Raw genomic sequence first — 16,355 nt, 5'->3', positions numbered from 1 at the left:
TAATGAATGGACTCGACAAGTCGGTGAGGCGACTCAACGAGTCCGCGCTGTTGGTAGAAACCCTAAATCTTTGGGCCCGAGCCATATTTAAAGGCACTTATGGCCTTCAATTGCGACTACCTTTCCCATAAGTGAGAACCCTAGCGAGCTTGAGTGTGTAGAGTGAGAGGAAGAGTTATCTTGAGCTTTTTGGTGTGATAGATCTAGATTCAGAGAGCCGGGAATATGAAGCTTTAGTAGAGTAAACCTTGGGGTTCGCAGTTAGGAAACATTTATGGGATTTTTATGGTATATATAGTTACTTTCATCTTACACTAGATACGAAGTATTTTATATAAATTACGTGCTATGTATGCATATTATGTGAATACTTGCTGTCTATGCTGGATGAACGATTTTACACATGTTTTAAAAGATTTAAACGGTATATTTATTTTATATCTACAAATATGTTGCGGATGAAACATGGGTAAATGAAATAGTTGGTGTGTGATGAAATAAAATGATGAGAGATAGATGATGATAGAAAAGTGGTGATAATTAGGTAAATAGATGATGATGAATATGTGATGTAGGATGAAAGGAGATACCATAACCTTAACCAGCAATGTGGCGATGTAGTCACCTACCAGAGTATAGATGGTGACTACGGACTATTCTAGACAACCCAGTGGAAACACCAGCAGGCCCATAACCTGTAGGTGATGAATTACGAGTTCAGGTGATGTTGTAACTACGTATTCATGCGATGATACTCTAACCCCTTACTATGAATTACGAGTTCAGACGATGTTGTAACTACATATTCATGGGATGTCACAAATTTCGCATGCCAAACCAATGGTCATAATTCACATCAGTGAGAATGATTCATTTTTTTGTAAAACCAAAATCAGATTGGAAATTTTGATTTTTTATTTTGGAAAATGTCAAACCATTGGTTTTTTATTTCGGTTTTGGTTTTTTCTTTTTTTTTTTTAAATATATTTTCAGGGTTTTTTTTTTATTTATTTATTTATTATTTCATAGATTTCTTCATTAACGAATGTTGCTACAATTTAACAAAAATAAATAATTTGCTAAAACATAATACAAGAGGAGGTTTGTTCACATTTAGTCATTGAACTTTTTAGAGGGAAACGAACTTTCGATTTTGTTCATATTTAGTCACTAAACTTTTTTCGTTATCTATTTGCCATTGAACTATTGAAACTGTTCACATTTTACCCTTATGACCGGCAACAGTCGGTCATAAGGGTAAAATGTGAACAGTTTCAATAGTTCAATGACAAATAGATAACGAAAAAAAATTTAGTGACTAAATGTGACAAAAGTCGAAAGTTCGTTACCCTTTCAAGTCATTATCCCTTTGCCTTTTGGTCCAAAACTCCCGTTTCTTCCCTATACTTTGTCCGTACATAACCATAATCATCTATCGACACGTACCACCTTTATCAACGATGTTTGTTGTTTTGATCTTTAAATTTTGATTTTTTATATACATGTTTTCTTTCTTTTTAGTCTTTGGTTTGTATGTTTGATATTTGTTTTGTATTCTTGTATTTATGCTTTCCACTTTATGATTCTATTTTGATGTTGATTTGTTTGATATTTTTATCATTACTGTGTTTCTTTTTAATGTCGATATTTTGTTTTCAAATTTCAATCTAGTCTTTGTCATGATCTTTGTAACATGGTTTGCTTTTGTTCATTTGAATGGGTTTTTGTTTTCATTCTTTGATTTTGATTTTTTAATATGTAATATAATCAAATATTTAAATTTAAAATATATAATACAACTTTAGATAATGGTTATTTATAAAAAAGAATGTAATTTTTTTCATCGACAGGACAAAGTATGTAAATTTGAAACCCTTAAAAATATACCAAAAATCTTTTATCTTCTTCTTGTGAGAACATAAAAAAAGAAATAGAGACGGTTGACTGAATCAACGATCGGAATCTGATGACACCAGTGTGACTTGTGAGCGTCATCGGACGACGGAGATGGTAAACGCTGTTCCTGGAGCACCGGCGGTGAACATCATTACGCCGCCCTATGATGAAGAAATTGGATTATATTTGCGAACCATGGAAATGTGTTTCAATTCCGATCTTAATTCCAATCACTGCTCTTTCAGGTTAGGCATTTCAGTTTTAGTGTGTATTCTACTCTCTATTTCAAACCATATCCGAAATCGGAGTCGTAATTTTGATTTTCAAGAATAAGTCTCCAATGTTTGTCATGTTATGCTTCCACTAGCTCTAAGAACTTGTACGGTATAACCTACTGTTCGATAAGGACGAATTTGACTAGCATTCGAATTCTGTCTAAGAGATAGAGTATTCTGTTCTTCCAAAAAGGACAAGTATATAGTCTCGAAAGGGCCCTCCATTTTGAGAGGCGACAAAATCGACCAATCGAATGAAATTGCAAGAAAACGATAAAAACAAAATCGTTAAAAGAACTGACCAAATTGCAAGAAAACAACAAAAACACAATCCTTTAAGAATTACATATATAATAGTATTCTGTGATACGAACACAAGACCAAACGCTATTACAAGGCAAATTTGTGAGTTCTGTTAGCAGTAAAAACAAAATAAAGAATCAGAACACTCGTCTAGGTAAAAAAATAACGTAGAGCAGGAGGCAACATTGTAACAAAGCACAACTTTTTTGTCCAAATTACATATGTTAAATAATGTCCAAGGCCGCTTAATTTAATTGTTTTGAATCTCTGTTCAGATTCTTGCCACCCTTTAACTACATTAAGACGGCCTGCAGTATGCAAGAAGCTTGTTATATATACATGTCGAAATGTATGGAGCACAAAGCATTTATGGTTCTGAGTTTTATCTCTGTAAATGGAGAATGGTGGCATAAAGGAGTGTTATCCAGGTTTTGGTGAGGAAGATGAAGATGATTATGATGCTATTGTTGTGGGGTCTGGATATGGAGGCTCTGTTGCTGCTTATAGGATGTCCATGGCGGGAATAAAGGTGTGTTTGCTTGAAAAAGGTCGGAAATGGGAAGCTCAAGATTTTCCTACAGATAGTTTGAGATTGTTATCCTCTGTTAGATTTGAAAACAAAAGCTTGAAGTTTGGCTTAGGCCCAAAAGATGCATTGTTTCAGGTCTCTGTTTCTCTCCATGTGTGATTATTCAATCCAATGGTCCAATTTTTGATCTGATTACTAAAAACATACATTTTTCCATGGTTTCAGATACATACAGAACATGATTCTTTAGCAGCAACTGTTTGTGGACTTGGTGGTGGTTCACTAGTGAATGCTGGTGTAATGCTGCCAACACCTGTGCGAGCAAAAAGAAACCCAAAATGGCCAAAAGAATGGGAGTCGAATTGGAAGTCATGTGAAGCCTCTGCTTCCTCCATGCTTAACATACAAAACGTTCCTGTGAAATTTTCTAATGCTAAAACTATGGAGAAATTAATGGTTGGTGATGAGTTCAAAGAAACTAGTACTTCTTTAAAGGTGAGTATAAATTTTGATGTAGAAGAACAGGGAACTCATCTTAAAACACCTAAAGAAATCGGAAGCTGCATAGCTTGTGGAAACTGTCTTTCTGGTTGTACTTACAATGCAAAAAATTCCACTGACAAGAATTATTTGTTCTCAGCTGTTGAGGTATGTAGTAAGTTATACTTTTGTATTATGATTATTATCAGGCTTAAATTTTCTTTTGATGCAGGCAGGATGTAGTATAAAAACAGATTGTGAAGTTAAGTATGTGGTGAAAAACCCTAATGACACAAATACACATAGGAAACGAGCACGTAGGTGGCTTGTTTATCTTAATGAGACTGATTATCTACAATCTGATTTTGTTATTCTATCAGGTATATGAAACTGGTATTAGAATATTAGATTGAGGTATATTTTCATGCATCTTATCATTATACTCTGAAATGTTTTCTTATTGGTGTTTTACTATTTGTTAGCTGGAGTGTTTGGGACCACTGATTTGCTATTCCGTTCACAAACTAGAGGATTAGAGCTCTCAAGCAGGCTTGGTGAAGGGTTCAGCTGTAATGGCAACAATGTTGCTTGTCTTGCTGGATGCACAACACCACTAGCTGCTTATGGATTACACAAAGAGCAATTCTCCAAAATACCCTTTCAAGAACGCCCTGGGCCCGCCATTTCTAAGTCTTACACTTCCTCTTTGGGGTTCACAATTCAGGTTTTTCTCATTCTTCTTTTGGTTTTCTTGAAACATAAAAGTTTTCCATAATAAAAAGTTCTCATGTTTTGGATCAGAGTGCAGTGTTGCCAACAGCTTATCCATACTTGATATTTAAAGGGGTTTCAACGTATGGTTGGCCAACTGGGTTCTGGTTTCTACATGGAGTTATAGACAAACTGAAGCATTCTTTTGGTATAAAGAGCACTCAAGCAATGGCTTTAAATGTCATGGGGTATGATGAGAGTGATGGAAAAATCACATTCGATAAAAGAAAAGACAAAATAAGATTCTCCCCACCAAATGATCCCTTGCTTCCACGAAAAATCATTTCCTTCCAAAAACTAACAAAAAAACTAAGAGGGATACTCTTCATGTCTAGATACAGAAGCACCTCAGTTCATCTTCTAGGTGGATGCAATGCTTCTTCAGATCATTTTAATGGAGTTTGTAACTCAAATGGTCAGGTTTTCGATTCCCACTCACCTTCCTCTGTCCACTCGGGTCTTTATGTTTGTGATGCCTCTTTAATCCCTTGCTCTATAGGGGTAAATCCGTCTCTTACTATTGCCACTGCATCTGAGCATGTAAGCAGACACCTCATCCAAGATATTATCAATACTTATGTGGGAAAAGATTCCATTGATGAAAGAGATGATAAAAGCTGTGGATCAATACGTTCTTGGAAGGTAGAAGAGAAATCAAGATTTGGTGTTCGGTTTACAGAGGTTATGAAAGGGCATATTAATGGAATGCCTTGTGTTGCTTATCTTAAACTGAAAATGAGTGCGAAAACAACAAAAGGAAATCTGGTTTTTGGAAAATCTCATCCACTTATGAGAGGAATAGTAGGTGGATATCTCAATTTCAATTCTGTAGAGAAGGATAGATTATATGTAATCGATGGAGAAGTGGATTTATGTGAAGTCGACATAAGAACTCCTTACACACAGTTCATGCATTATCGCCTCCTTCTTGCAGCTTCTTCTGGTTCAAGGTTCAATCTTTATTCATGTTTTCAGTTGACATCTTTATAAAGTTCAAGAGTTAAAAAGTTTACTACATTTTGATGCAGATATGTTCTTGAAGGAAAAAAGGTAATGAACCCTTTTCTCCTAGGACTTTACGGATGGAAAGAGTCAACAACACTGCAAGTGACATTCAAGAAAGTCAAGAACAATAATCCAAGTGAAGAAATGGTAGATTTAAAAGGAGTGCTTCATGTATCCACGTTTGCACTCATGAGGAGTCTGATTAGTATGAAAGGAAACAACAAAATGAAGTTTGTGTTGCTTTTATTACAATCTATCTTTAGAACATATGTCATGCAAAAACCTAGAGGGAGTTTCATGGGTTTCCCTCATGTAGAACTCATGGATAGGCCTTATCCTAGCAGTACCCTTCATGAGATAAGAACAGGTATATATACATTTCCCATAAAGATTAATCTCTTAAAAACTTAAAGAATGTAAAAAATCATTAATAGGGTTTTCTTGATTTATGTAGAGGATGGATTTGTAATTGGTTGCAGACAATGGAAGATCAAAATGGATGATTCTTGGAGGTTTGAAAGAGAGAAAAATCCATATCCAGTGCTACTTCTTAATGGGCATTCCACTGAGAGTTTTTGTCTTCCTACCGAGTCAAATGATTTGGTAAGAACACTTCTTGACAAAGGACATGAAACATGGCTTCTTCAAACAAGGCTACACCCTCTTAATTCTTCAAATTCCTTCACTTTTGAAGATATTAGCAGATTCGATATTCCAGCAGCCATTGATAAAATCTTGAAATTGAATGACAAGTCCACAAAGATTCATGTGATAGCACATTGTGTTGGAGGCTTAGCCATTCACATGGCTATAATGGGAGGCCATGTTTCTGCAACAAGAATCGCTTCACTCTCTTGCACTAATTCATCCATGTTCTTCAAGCTCACACCTTTTTCAACTTTCAAGATGTGGCTTCCTCTAATCCCGGTAAATACTAAATATACACAAAAATCATCGTCTTTTGTCACTTTTTTAATAAGGGTTTTTTTTTTTTTTTTTTTTTTTTTTTTTTAAATATAGTAAGTAATAATACACCTATACACTTTCAGATAACAATGATGATATTAGGAAAAAACTCCATCCTTCCTATACTCAAAACTACAAAAGAAAGTATGAATCACAAACTGTTAAAGTCCATAGCTCGTTTCATCCCACGTTATGAGAGATGCAATTGTGAGGAATGTGAAGTATTTTCTGGCATATTTGGGAACACATTTTGGCATGAAAACGTAACACAAACTCTTCACAGTTGGATGAATGAGAAAAGTAATTCGAGTCTTCCCATGTCTGCTTTTCCACACCTTAGAAAGATATGTAACACAGGGTTCATAGTTGATAGTAAAGGAAACAACTCATATTTAATTCATGCTGAGAGAATGAGTCTTCCAACACTTTACATATCGGGTGGAAGGACTCTTCTTGTGACACGTGAGACTTCTTGGCTTGGAAACAAGTATATGAAGTTGCATCATCCTAATCTTAGACATGAGAGGGTGGTTGTTGATGGATTTGGGCATTCTGATCTTTTGATTGGAGAAGAATCTTGTAAGAAAGTTTTTCCTCATATACTCTCTCATATTGGGTTGGCTGAAAAGGAGGAAAATCTTGAAGATAATGGAAAGGATTACAAGTGTTTTAGTGGAGATGATCGGTTTGAGGATGGAGAATTGGTGTTTGTGGGTTGGGTCTCTTCTTCTATCACTATTTGGTTCCTCTTGTTTTTGGTTGCTTTATGTTTGGTAATTATGTGTTGAACATTTGTGATTGTTGTAGTTCAAATCAATTGTATTCGTACATAAGCCAGACAGTCAGTCTCTGTGTTTACCTGCAAAATTCTTATTTTAGTGTTTGAACTTTGAACCATAAGTTTTGAATTAAAGCGAACGTTTATGAAAAAGTTGTTGGCTTTTGGCGGAAAATTTTACTAAAACCAATGTTTTTGAGAAAATACTTTGTTTTTTATTAAAATCTAACAAAAAGTTAAAGAAACACAAGAAATAGGAAGTATATACGATATAAAGGGTTAAAATCAGACAAATATCGAAAAATTGTTATATCCGATATTTTGTAATGTATATTTCAGATATAAATAGAGTTTTTTTTATTGGAAAAAATCGTCCCAATAAGAAAAAAAACTCCAAAATTTCAAGTATAAATCCAAAATGAAACATTTTCAGAAAAAATGATAATTTTATTAACAATTGAAAAAAATAATATTTTTACAAATAAACTTTTTTATAAAAAGTTACTTTAATTAATGAATATCCCTTGAAAAATTATTCAACCCCATTGAATTAGCCTATGGCCAATTAGGCCATCATCAATTCTGATTTGAAAGCTCACGCTATAAACGCAAGGAAGTCGCTTTGATTCTGTAATTAATTCGTGAGTCGACGAAACCAAACAGCATGGTACAAGTTCTTATGCTAAGATAGTTACATTTGTTTACTTGTTAATTAATATTTAATATATTAACTTTTATTTTGGGGATGAATGCAGCTGTCCAAACTCCAACGTACATATATATATATATATATATATATATATATATATATATATATATATATATATATATATATATATATATATATATATATATATATATATATATATATATATATATATATATATATATATATATATATATATATATGTTCATCCCCAACGTATTTGGACTTTTGGAATGGAACCTCTGTTTGGTAACTTTGTGTTGAACATTTGTGATTGTTGTAGTTTAAATCAATTGTATTAATACATAAAGGGAGAGCTGAATTTCCTCTTCAGGGATGTTTACTTGATCTCTAAGTTATCTTATTCACTATAGCGAGAGAGAGAGAGAGAGAACCTAAAGATCATAAAACTTCTAAATAAAAAGAAATCCAAAATGATCATTTTATAAAAGCCTGAAAAAAATATATATTATTCACACAAATAAACTTGTTATAAAAGTTAGTTTGTATTCAACCCCATTGAATTAGCGTATGGCCAATTGGGTCATGACCAATTCTGAATTCAAAGCTCACGTATAAACGCAACCAACAAGGGCAATGAAGTCGCTTTGAATCTTTAATTAATTCGTGAGTACAAGAAACCAAGCAGCATGGTACAAGTTCTTATGCTAAGATAGTTACATCTGTTTACTTATTTAAATTTAATATATTAACATTTATTTTGGGGATGCATCTATGCCCAACATGCTCAGCCCCACGTATTTGGACTTTGGAATCTCTGTCAAAAACATAAACCACATGGATGCAAGCAATTAAATTAAATAAATCAATTAGATTAAACAAACAAAGATTTCTTGTGGTTCAAGATCCTAATTAATACTAGAATATATATATAAAATCACAAAATTAACAATTGACTATCAAAAAAAAAAAAAAAACAGTGAAAATAGGATAAAAAAACACGAACATATTTCGTGTAACCTTGAATAATTGACGCAGATACTTGTTTGTAGTAAAGAGAAATTAAAAATTTCAGAAGAGCTGCTGCTTGTCAAGAAGAAAAAGTCATCGTAAAATTAAGCCGCCAGTTGCATTAAATTTGGATACAATAGTTTAAACATTTGAATGAATCGTAGCTAGATCCAATAAAGTCAACAAGTGGAAGTCTAAATGCTCCAGCACCACTTAAGCTTATTATATATGTTGCACAACAAATATCGTTCTACATTTAATTATCTCGATAAATGGAGAATAATAATAGCGTAAAGGAATCTTATCTTGGTTGTGATGAGGAAGATGATGATAGTTATGATGCTATTGTGGTGGGGTCAGGATATGGAGGTTCTGCTGCTGCTTGTAGGATGTCCATGGCGGGAATAAAGGTGTGTTTGCTTGAAAAAGGTCGAAAATGGGAAGCTCAAGATTTTCCTACAGATAGTTTGAGATTGTTATCTTCTGTTAGATTTGAAGACGAAAGCTTGGGGTTCGGTTTAGGCTCAAAAGATGCATTGTTCCAGGTCTTTATATATATATATATATATATTTCTCTCCATGTGTTCAACTCAATGATCCGATTCTTTTATTATGTGATTAATATATAAAAATACATTTTTCTTTGGTTTCAGATACATAAAGAACATGATTCTGTAGCAGTAACAGTTTGTGGGCTTGGTGGTGGTTCGCTAGTGAATGCTGGTGTGATGCTGCCAACACCTGTTCGAGCAAGAAGAAACCCAAAATGGCCAAAAGAATGGGAGTCGAATTGGAAGTCATGTGAAGCCTCTGCTTCCTCCATGCTTAATATACAAAGCGTTCCTGTGAAATTTCCTAATGCTAAAACTATGGAGAAGTTAATGGTTGGTGATGAGTTCAAAGAAACTAGTACTTCTTTAAAGGTGAGTATAAATTTTGATGTAGAAGAACAGGGAGACCATTTCAAAAGACCTAAAGAAACAGGGAGCTGCATAGCTTGTGGAAACTGTGTTGCTGGTTGTCCTTATAATGCAAAAAACTCTACTGACAAGAATTATTTGTTCTCTGCGGTTGAGGTATGTTAGACTTTTTATACTATTAGTATTAAATAATAAATAATTATAACCAAATAAATTATTCATGTACGACTTTGAATTAGTATTATTTATATGGTATCGTGCTTTTAATTATAATCATTAAGAAGCATACAAAACTTTAAATAAATAGACTAAAAAAACTATATATGAGTAATTAATATGAAGTTATTAATTATATAACAAAAAATAATGATTATAAGTAATAATTGTTACATTTAAAATATAGCTATATCTATACAACTAAATAAAACAGAAATAGAAACCTAAAACTTGAAGGATCAAAACTAAAACATGAAAGTTTGACATTATTGTTTTTGTGTAAAGAAAATGACACAAAATTTGATGCTATATACTTGGGTATTGTATTATTCATTTATGCAAAAATCATGCAAATAACGGTGTTGGGTTAGAACAAAATGGTGTAAAAAATAATGTCAAAATTAATGGGAATTAATTTAGTGTTGGGTTGCAGGCAGGATGTATTATCAAAACAGATTGTGAAGTTAGATATGTGGTGAAAAACCCGAAGGACACAAATATACTTGGGAAACGAGCTCGTAGGTGGCTTGTATATCTTAACGAGACTGACTATCTACAATCTGATTTTGTTATTCTATCAGGTAACAAACAGGAAATTAACTACGAACAAATGAAATGTTTTTATGCATATTAATTATAAGAATCCTGAAATGTTTTCTTTTTGGGTATTTTTTTAGCGGGAGTGTTTGGTACTGCTGATTTGTTTTTCCGTTCACAACTTAGAGGACTAGAGCTCTCAAGCAGACTTGGTGAAGGGTTGAGTTGTAATGGCAACAATTCTGCTTATCTTGCTGGATGCACAACACCACTAGGTGCTTATGGATTACACAAAGAGCAGTTCTCCAAAATATCCTTTCAAGAAAGGCCTGGCCCTGCCATTTCCTCATCATACACTTCTTCTTTGGGGTTCACAATTCAGGTTTTTGTCACTTTTCTTTTATATATGTATTTCAAAGCATGCAAACATTAACAATTACATCGGTTTTGGATCAGAGTGGGGTGTTACCAACAGCTTATCCATACTTGATATTTAAAGGGATTTTAACGTATGGATGGCCAACAGGCTTCTGGTTTCTACATGGAGTTATAGACAAACTGAAGCATTCTTTTGGTCTAAAGAGCACTCAAGCAATGACGTTGAATGTAATGGGGTATGATGAGAGTGATGGAAAAATCACATTCAATAAAAGCAGAGATAAAATAAACTTCACTCCACCAAACGATCCCTTGCTTCCACGCAAAATCATGTCATTACAAAAACTAACCAAGAAACTAGGAGGAATATTGTTCATGTCTAGGTATAGAAGTACCTCGGTTCATCTTCTAGGTGGCTGTAATGCTTCTTCCGATCATTTTAATGGAGTTTGTAACTCAAATGGTCAGGTTTTTGACACCAAGTCTCCTTCCTCAGTTCACTCGGGTCTTTATGTTTGTGATGCCTCTTTAATCCCTTGCTCTATCGGGATAAATCCTTGTCTTACTATTGCCGCTGCCTCTGAGCATGTAAGCAGACACCTTATCCAAGATATTATCAAAACTCACGTGGGTGATGATGGAAAAGATTCCATGGATGAAAGTGATGATAATAAACGTGGTTCAATATGTTCTTGGAAGCTAGAGGGGAAATCAAGATGTGATGTTCGGTTTACAGAAGTTATGAGAGGGCATATTGACGGTATGCCTTGTGTTGCTCATCTAGAATTGAAAATGAATGCGAAAACAAGAAAAGATTTTGATCAAGGAAGTATGGATTTTGGAAAATCTCATCCTCTTCTAAGAGGAATAGTCAGTGGATATCTTGACTTCAATGCTTTAGAGAGGGACAGATTATATGTAATCGATGGAGAAGTAGATTTATGTGAAGTGGACATTAGAACTCCTTACACACAGTTCATGCATTATCGTCTCCTTCTTGTAGCTTCTTCTGGTTCAAGGTACAATCTTTATTCATTTTTTCCATTAAATATCTTTCTTAAAGCTAAACAAAACTACATGTTGATATACAGATACATTCTTGAAGGGAAGAAGGTAATGAACCCTTTTCTCCTAGGACTAAACGGATGGAAAGAGTCAACAACACTGCAAGTGACCTTCAAGAAAGTCAAGAAGAATGATCCGAATGAAGAAATGGTAGACTTAAAAGGAGTGCTTCATATATCCACGTTTGCACTCATGAGGAGTTTGCTTAGTATGCAAGGAAACAACAAAATGAAGTTTGTGTTGCTTTTATTACAATCTATCTTTAGAACATATGTTATACAGAAACCTCGAGGAAATTTCATTGGTTCCCCCCATGTAGAACCCGTAAATGGGCCATATCCTAGCAGTATCCTCCATGAGATAAGAACAGGTACGTATTCCTTTTCCAAAAGATTAATTAAACTCTCAAAAACTTGAAAATCTTAAAAATATGAACGTGTTTTTATTGATTTTTGCAGAGGATGGTTTTGTAATTAGTTGTAGACAATGGAAGATCAAAACAGATGGTTCTTTGAGATTTGGAAGATTGAAAAATCCGTACCCAGTACTACTTATTAATGGGTATTCCACAGACAGTTTTTGGCTTCCAACAGAGGAAAATGATTTGGTTAGAACTTTACTAGACAAAGGACACGAAACATGGCTTCTTCAACCAAGGTTACACCCTCTTAATTCTTCAAATTCTTTCACTATTGAAGATATTGGCAGATTCGATATTCCAGCAGGTAGAGAAACACAGAATAGCTCATTTCATTCTGATATAAAAAACTATATTATTATTGTTATTACTAGTATTAATATTTTGTTATTCTTGTCAGCGATTGATAAAATCTTGAAATTGAATGACAAGTCAACAAAGATTCATGTGGTAGCACATTGTGTTGGAGGCTTAGCCATTCACATGGCTATAATGGGAGGCCATGTTTCTGCAACAAGAATCGCTTCACTCTCTTGCACTAACTCATCCATGTTCTTCAAGCTCACAACTTTTTCAAGGTTCAAGATGTGGCTTCCTCTACTCCCGGTAAATATTCAAAACAATCAACATCTTCTGTCACATGTTTAATTAACTTTGTAAATGTAGTAATTCGTAATACAAGAAAACTTTTGACCCATAAACATGCAGATAACAATGATGATATTAGGAAGAAACACCATCCTCCCTATACTCAATACAACAAAAACAAATTTAAATCAGAAACTGGTAAAGTTTGTAGCTCGTTTCATCCCACGTTATGAAAGATGCAATTGTGACGAATGTGAAGTATTTTCTGGCATATTTGGGAATGCTTTTTGGCACAACAATGTAACATCAAGTCTTCACAGTTGGATAAATAAGAAAAATCTTCCAAGTCTCCCTATGGCTGGTTTTACACACCTCAGAAAGATATGTAACACAGGGTTTATAGTTGATGGCAAAGGAAACAACTCATATCTGATTCACGCTGAGAGAATAAGTCTTCCAACACTTTACATATCGGGTGGAAGAACACTTCTTTCCACTCCTCAGACTTCTTTGCTTGGTAACAAGTATATGAAGTTGCACCAACCTAATTTTCGACATGAGAGGGTGGTTGTGGATGGATTTGGGCATTCTGATCTGTTGATTGGAGAAGAATCTTGTAAGAAAGTTTTTCCTCATATACTCTCTCATATGGGGTTAGCTGAAAAGGAGGAAAATCTTGAATATGATGGCAATGAAAAAGAGTATTTTAGTGGATATGGTCAATTTGAGGATGGTGAATTGGTGTTTAAGAGTTGGGTCCCTTCTTCCATGATTATTTGGTTCCTCTTGTTTCTGTTGGTTTTGTGTTTGGTAATTTTCCATTGAACACAAGTGATTATGGTAAAAATAAATGACCTATGTTTAGATATATGTATTTTCGTCTTTCTAGGCCATATGCGTGTAAATGCAACCAAACTATATATTTACTTCACGCCATTACACGATACACTGTAAGAATTTAAATGAAGAAATAGATAAAACAAAGTAAATGATTTACCAAATCTTTCAATCTTTCATTGATTCAATTGTGTAAAGAAAATTACATTACAAAGAAAGCAAACTATCTAATATACTTACAAAAAATCTCCACTTGTAACTCTATCTAACCGTTCTAACTAATAGTAACAAACTTCTTCTACTAAATGACTAAAATGCCTCTGAATCTATTTTAATGGTAATAACCGTAACACCCCCTCAAGCTAGAGGGTCCGACTGCAATCCCAAATTGATAATGGCTTCTTGATGAGTTGATCCATGCAACTCTTTAGTTAAAGCATCTGCAAACTGATTGGTTGTAGAAACATGAGAAACTAATATTAAACTAGCTTGAAGTTTTTCCCGCACAAAGGGACAATCAATATTGATGTGATTTGTGCGTCTGCGAAATACTAGATTACGAGCAATGTCGATAGCAGTTTGGTTCTCACATTTGAGAGGAATCAGACTGACATCATCAATACCAAAATCGTGTAACAGACGAGTCAACCATGCCAACTCAACACACACCCCCTATTCATAGAGCGATATTAAGCTTCTGTTGAAGAAAGGGAGACAAGTAACCAGCTTTTTCGATTTCCAAGAGATTGGGGCTCCTCCAAATAGTATAAAATAACCACTTACAGATCGTTTGGTTATGGGACAAGCAACACAGTCACTGTCACAAAACACCTCAACTAAAAATAACCCATGATTTATAGTTCCTTTAAGGTAACAAAACACACGCATAGCAGCATCAAGATGCTCTTGACAGGGTTGTTGATTAAATTGGCTTAGGAATTGCACCATATAAGCCAAATCAAGTCTAGTGTGAAGAAGGAAATTTAATTTTCCCATTAATTGTCTATATAAAGTGGCCTTTGGTAGTAAATTTTGATACTTGAACAATGCTTTAAGATCATAAGGAAGTGGAGAAGAAACAGTCGCACAATCATCAACATGATAAAGAGACACAAGATCCTTGATAAATTTCTGTTGTAGAACCACCATGCCCTTTGAGGTAGAATTGAACTCTAACCCTAAAAAGAAATGAATTTGTCCCAAATCTTTATGTAACATCCCAAAAATACGGACCAAAAATTTCATTTTAAATTAAACAAATATAAAACCATTTGTTTGAAAATCACATAGTAATATATATATATATATATATATATATATATATATATATATATATATATATATATATATATATATATATATATATATATATATATCTCAAACCAATGTATCCATAGTCAGAACATGTCATAATAGAATCATATCAGAGTATAAATCCCATAGATATCTGGTGCGGAAAATCGTGTGTGATGTGTTGCTACTGTGCCGACTCCTTTCCCTTCGAGGAAGAAGTATATGAAACCAAAACTGAAAACCGTAAGCCCAAAGCTTAGTGAGTTCCCCCATCATACCACATACCATATAATCACATAATGCCTAACATATCTGGGTGCTGGCCTCCCCTTCGGTCTCTTTCAACCGGTAACCGCATAACATATTTGGGTGCTGGCCTCCCCTTTGGTCTATTCCAACCGGTAGCTGCCTAGTATATCTGGGTGTTGGTTTCCCCTTCGGTCTCTTTCAACTGGTAACCGGAGACTATTTCACCCCGTACTACTACCACATAATACCTTAGCATAAACATATAAATCATATACAACCTAGCATATCTGGGTGCTGGCTTCCCCTTCGGTCTCTTTCAACTGGTAACCGGGGACTATTTCACCCCTACCACTACCATATAATAACATAGCATACTAGCACATAAAGCATAATAGATAGTAGCTGTAACGCCTGTGTTTCCGGGCTTGCCATTTGTAGCAATGTAATAGTCTAGGTTAACCTTTGTAACCCATTTTGAAATAATAAGATTGTATTATTTGAGTATTATGTGTTTTGTGCTTAATTGCTTAATTATGTGGTTTGATTAATTAAGAATAAAAATAAGTGTCAAAATTTAAGTGTAAAATAAACTTAATATCTTTGGTTAATGTTGTAGTAGTTGAAACGAGGTTTCCGAATATATATAGAACGCCCAAATCTGACTTCGTACGAGGAAGTTATGATTTATCGAAGTTCCGACTTAGCGGTATACAGTCTGAAATACTCGATTTGAGATCGAGCGGTTTTTAGCCGAAGCAATCTAAATGAGAATCGAAGATCTCATTGTTGGTATCGAAGCGATAAAAAGTTAGGCGAGAACGGACGTCAAACGAAGAAGTTATGAATTTATAACGAAAGTTTCTGTCGCGGCCTATTAAAAATAATTAATAAAAATAAAGTCAAAATTAGCCGACGGAGTCTAAACGAAAGTCGTAGAGCATGGTCTCACCTTTTCGTGGATATAAAGAACGTCGAAAACGGAGTTCGTATGAAGAAGTTATGAATTTCCGAAGTTTATTAATTATTTTGTAATTTAATTTAAATCAAAATCGGAGGTATTATCCGAAGGCGAGTCACCGGTGTGATCCGGAGTACGCCCCGCGTACGAGGTTACGCTACCGCGTACTCAGCATAGTGTCGACACTTCGGATGACGCATGCAGTGACGATTTCG

General features: G+C 34.4%; 2 protein-coding genes across 3 annotated transcripts; both read left to right on the top strand.

Moving 5' to 3' along the window:
* Positions 1-1,576: 1,576 nt before the first annotated feature.
* Positions 1,577-7,125, top strand: LOC111882597 (uncharacterized). 2 transcript variants are annotated; one of them, XM_023878970.3, is made up of 9 exons: positions 1,577-2,141; positions 2,750-3,138; positions 3,229-3,651; positions 3,716-3,863; positions 3,966-4,207; positions 4,285-5,204; positions 5,283-5,626; positions 5,714-5,862; positions 5,954-6,143. In XM_023878970.3, the coding sequence occupies exons 2-9, from the start codon at positions 2,869-2,871 to the stop codon at positions 5,996-5,998; spliced, it is 2,541 nt and encodes an 846-aa protein (XP_023734738.1). In that variant the 5' UTR covers positions 1,577-2,141; positions 2,750-2,868; the 3' UTR covers positions 5,999-6,143. The 2 variants fall into 2 exon arrangements, with proteins under 2 accessions (XP_023734738.1, XP_023734737.1); XM_023878969.3 differs by adding an exon at positions 6,309-7,125 and having other exon boundaries at positions 1,585-2,141; positions 5,714-6,186.
* Positions 7,126-8,346: 1,221 nt separating this feature from the next.
* LOC111882606 (uncharacterized) lies at positions 8,347-13,823 on the top strand. Its single transcript, XM_023878980.2, has 9 exons — positions 8,347-9,226; positions 9,335-9,757; positions 10,251-10,398; positions 10,495-10,736; positions 10,811-11,751; positions 11,824-12,167; positions 12,256-12,522; positions 12,616-12,821; positions 12,924-13,823. Exons 1-9 carry the CDS (start codon positions 8,954-8,956, stop codon positions 13,626-13,628), a joined length of 3,549 nt encoding a protein of 1,182 aa, XP_023734748.1. The 5' UTR covers positions 8,347-8,953; the 3' UTR covers positions 13,629-13,823.
* Positions 13,824-16,355: the final 2,532 nt, after the last annotated feature.

Source organism: Lactuca sativa, chromosome 9 (assembly GCF_002870075.4).
Source record: "Lactuca sativa cultivar Salinas chromosome 9, Lsat_Salinas_v11, whole genome shotgun sequence".
NCBI classification, from domain to species: domain Eukaryota; kingdom Viridiplantae; phylum Streptophyta; class Magnoliopsida; order Asterales; family Asteraceae; genus Lactuca; species Lactuca sativa.
Note: the sequence above shows the minus strand (reverse complement) of the source record. Positions and strands in the feature narration are given on the sequence as shown.

Excerpts from the sequence above, each read along its gene's own strand:
- LOC111882597 (XM_023878969.3), top strand. The coding sequence starts at position 2,869 with ATGGAGAATGGTGGCATAAAGGAGTGTTATCCAGGTTTTGGTGAGGAA. Across the intron at positions 3,139-3,228 it reads CAAAAGATGCATTGTTTCAG|ATACATACAGAACATGATTC; the intron begins GTCTCTGTTTCT and ends CCATGGTTTCAG. Across the intron at positions 4,208-4,284 it reads CTTTGGGGTTCACAATTCAG|AGTGCAGTGTTGCCAACAGC; the intron begins GTTTTTCTCATT and ends GTTTTGGATCAG.
- LOC111882606 (XM_023878980.2), top strand. The coding sequence starts at position 8,954 with ATGGAGAATAATAATAGCGTAAAGGAATCTTATCTTGGTTGTGATGAG. Across the intron at positions 9,758-10,250 it reads ATTTGTTCTCTGCGGTTGAG|GCAGGATGTATTATCAAAAC; the intron begins GTATGTTAGACT and ends GTTGGGTTGCAG. Across the intron at positions 10,737-10,810 it reads CTTTGGGGTTCACAATTCAG|AGTGGGGTGTTACCAACAGC; the intron begins GTTTTTGTCACT and ends GTTTTGGATCAG.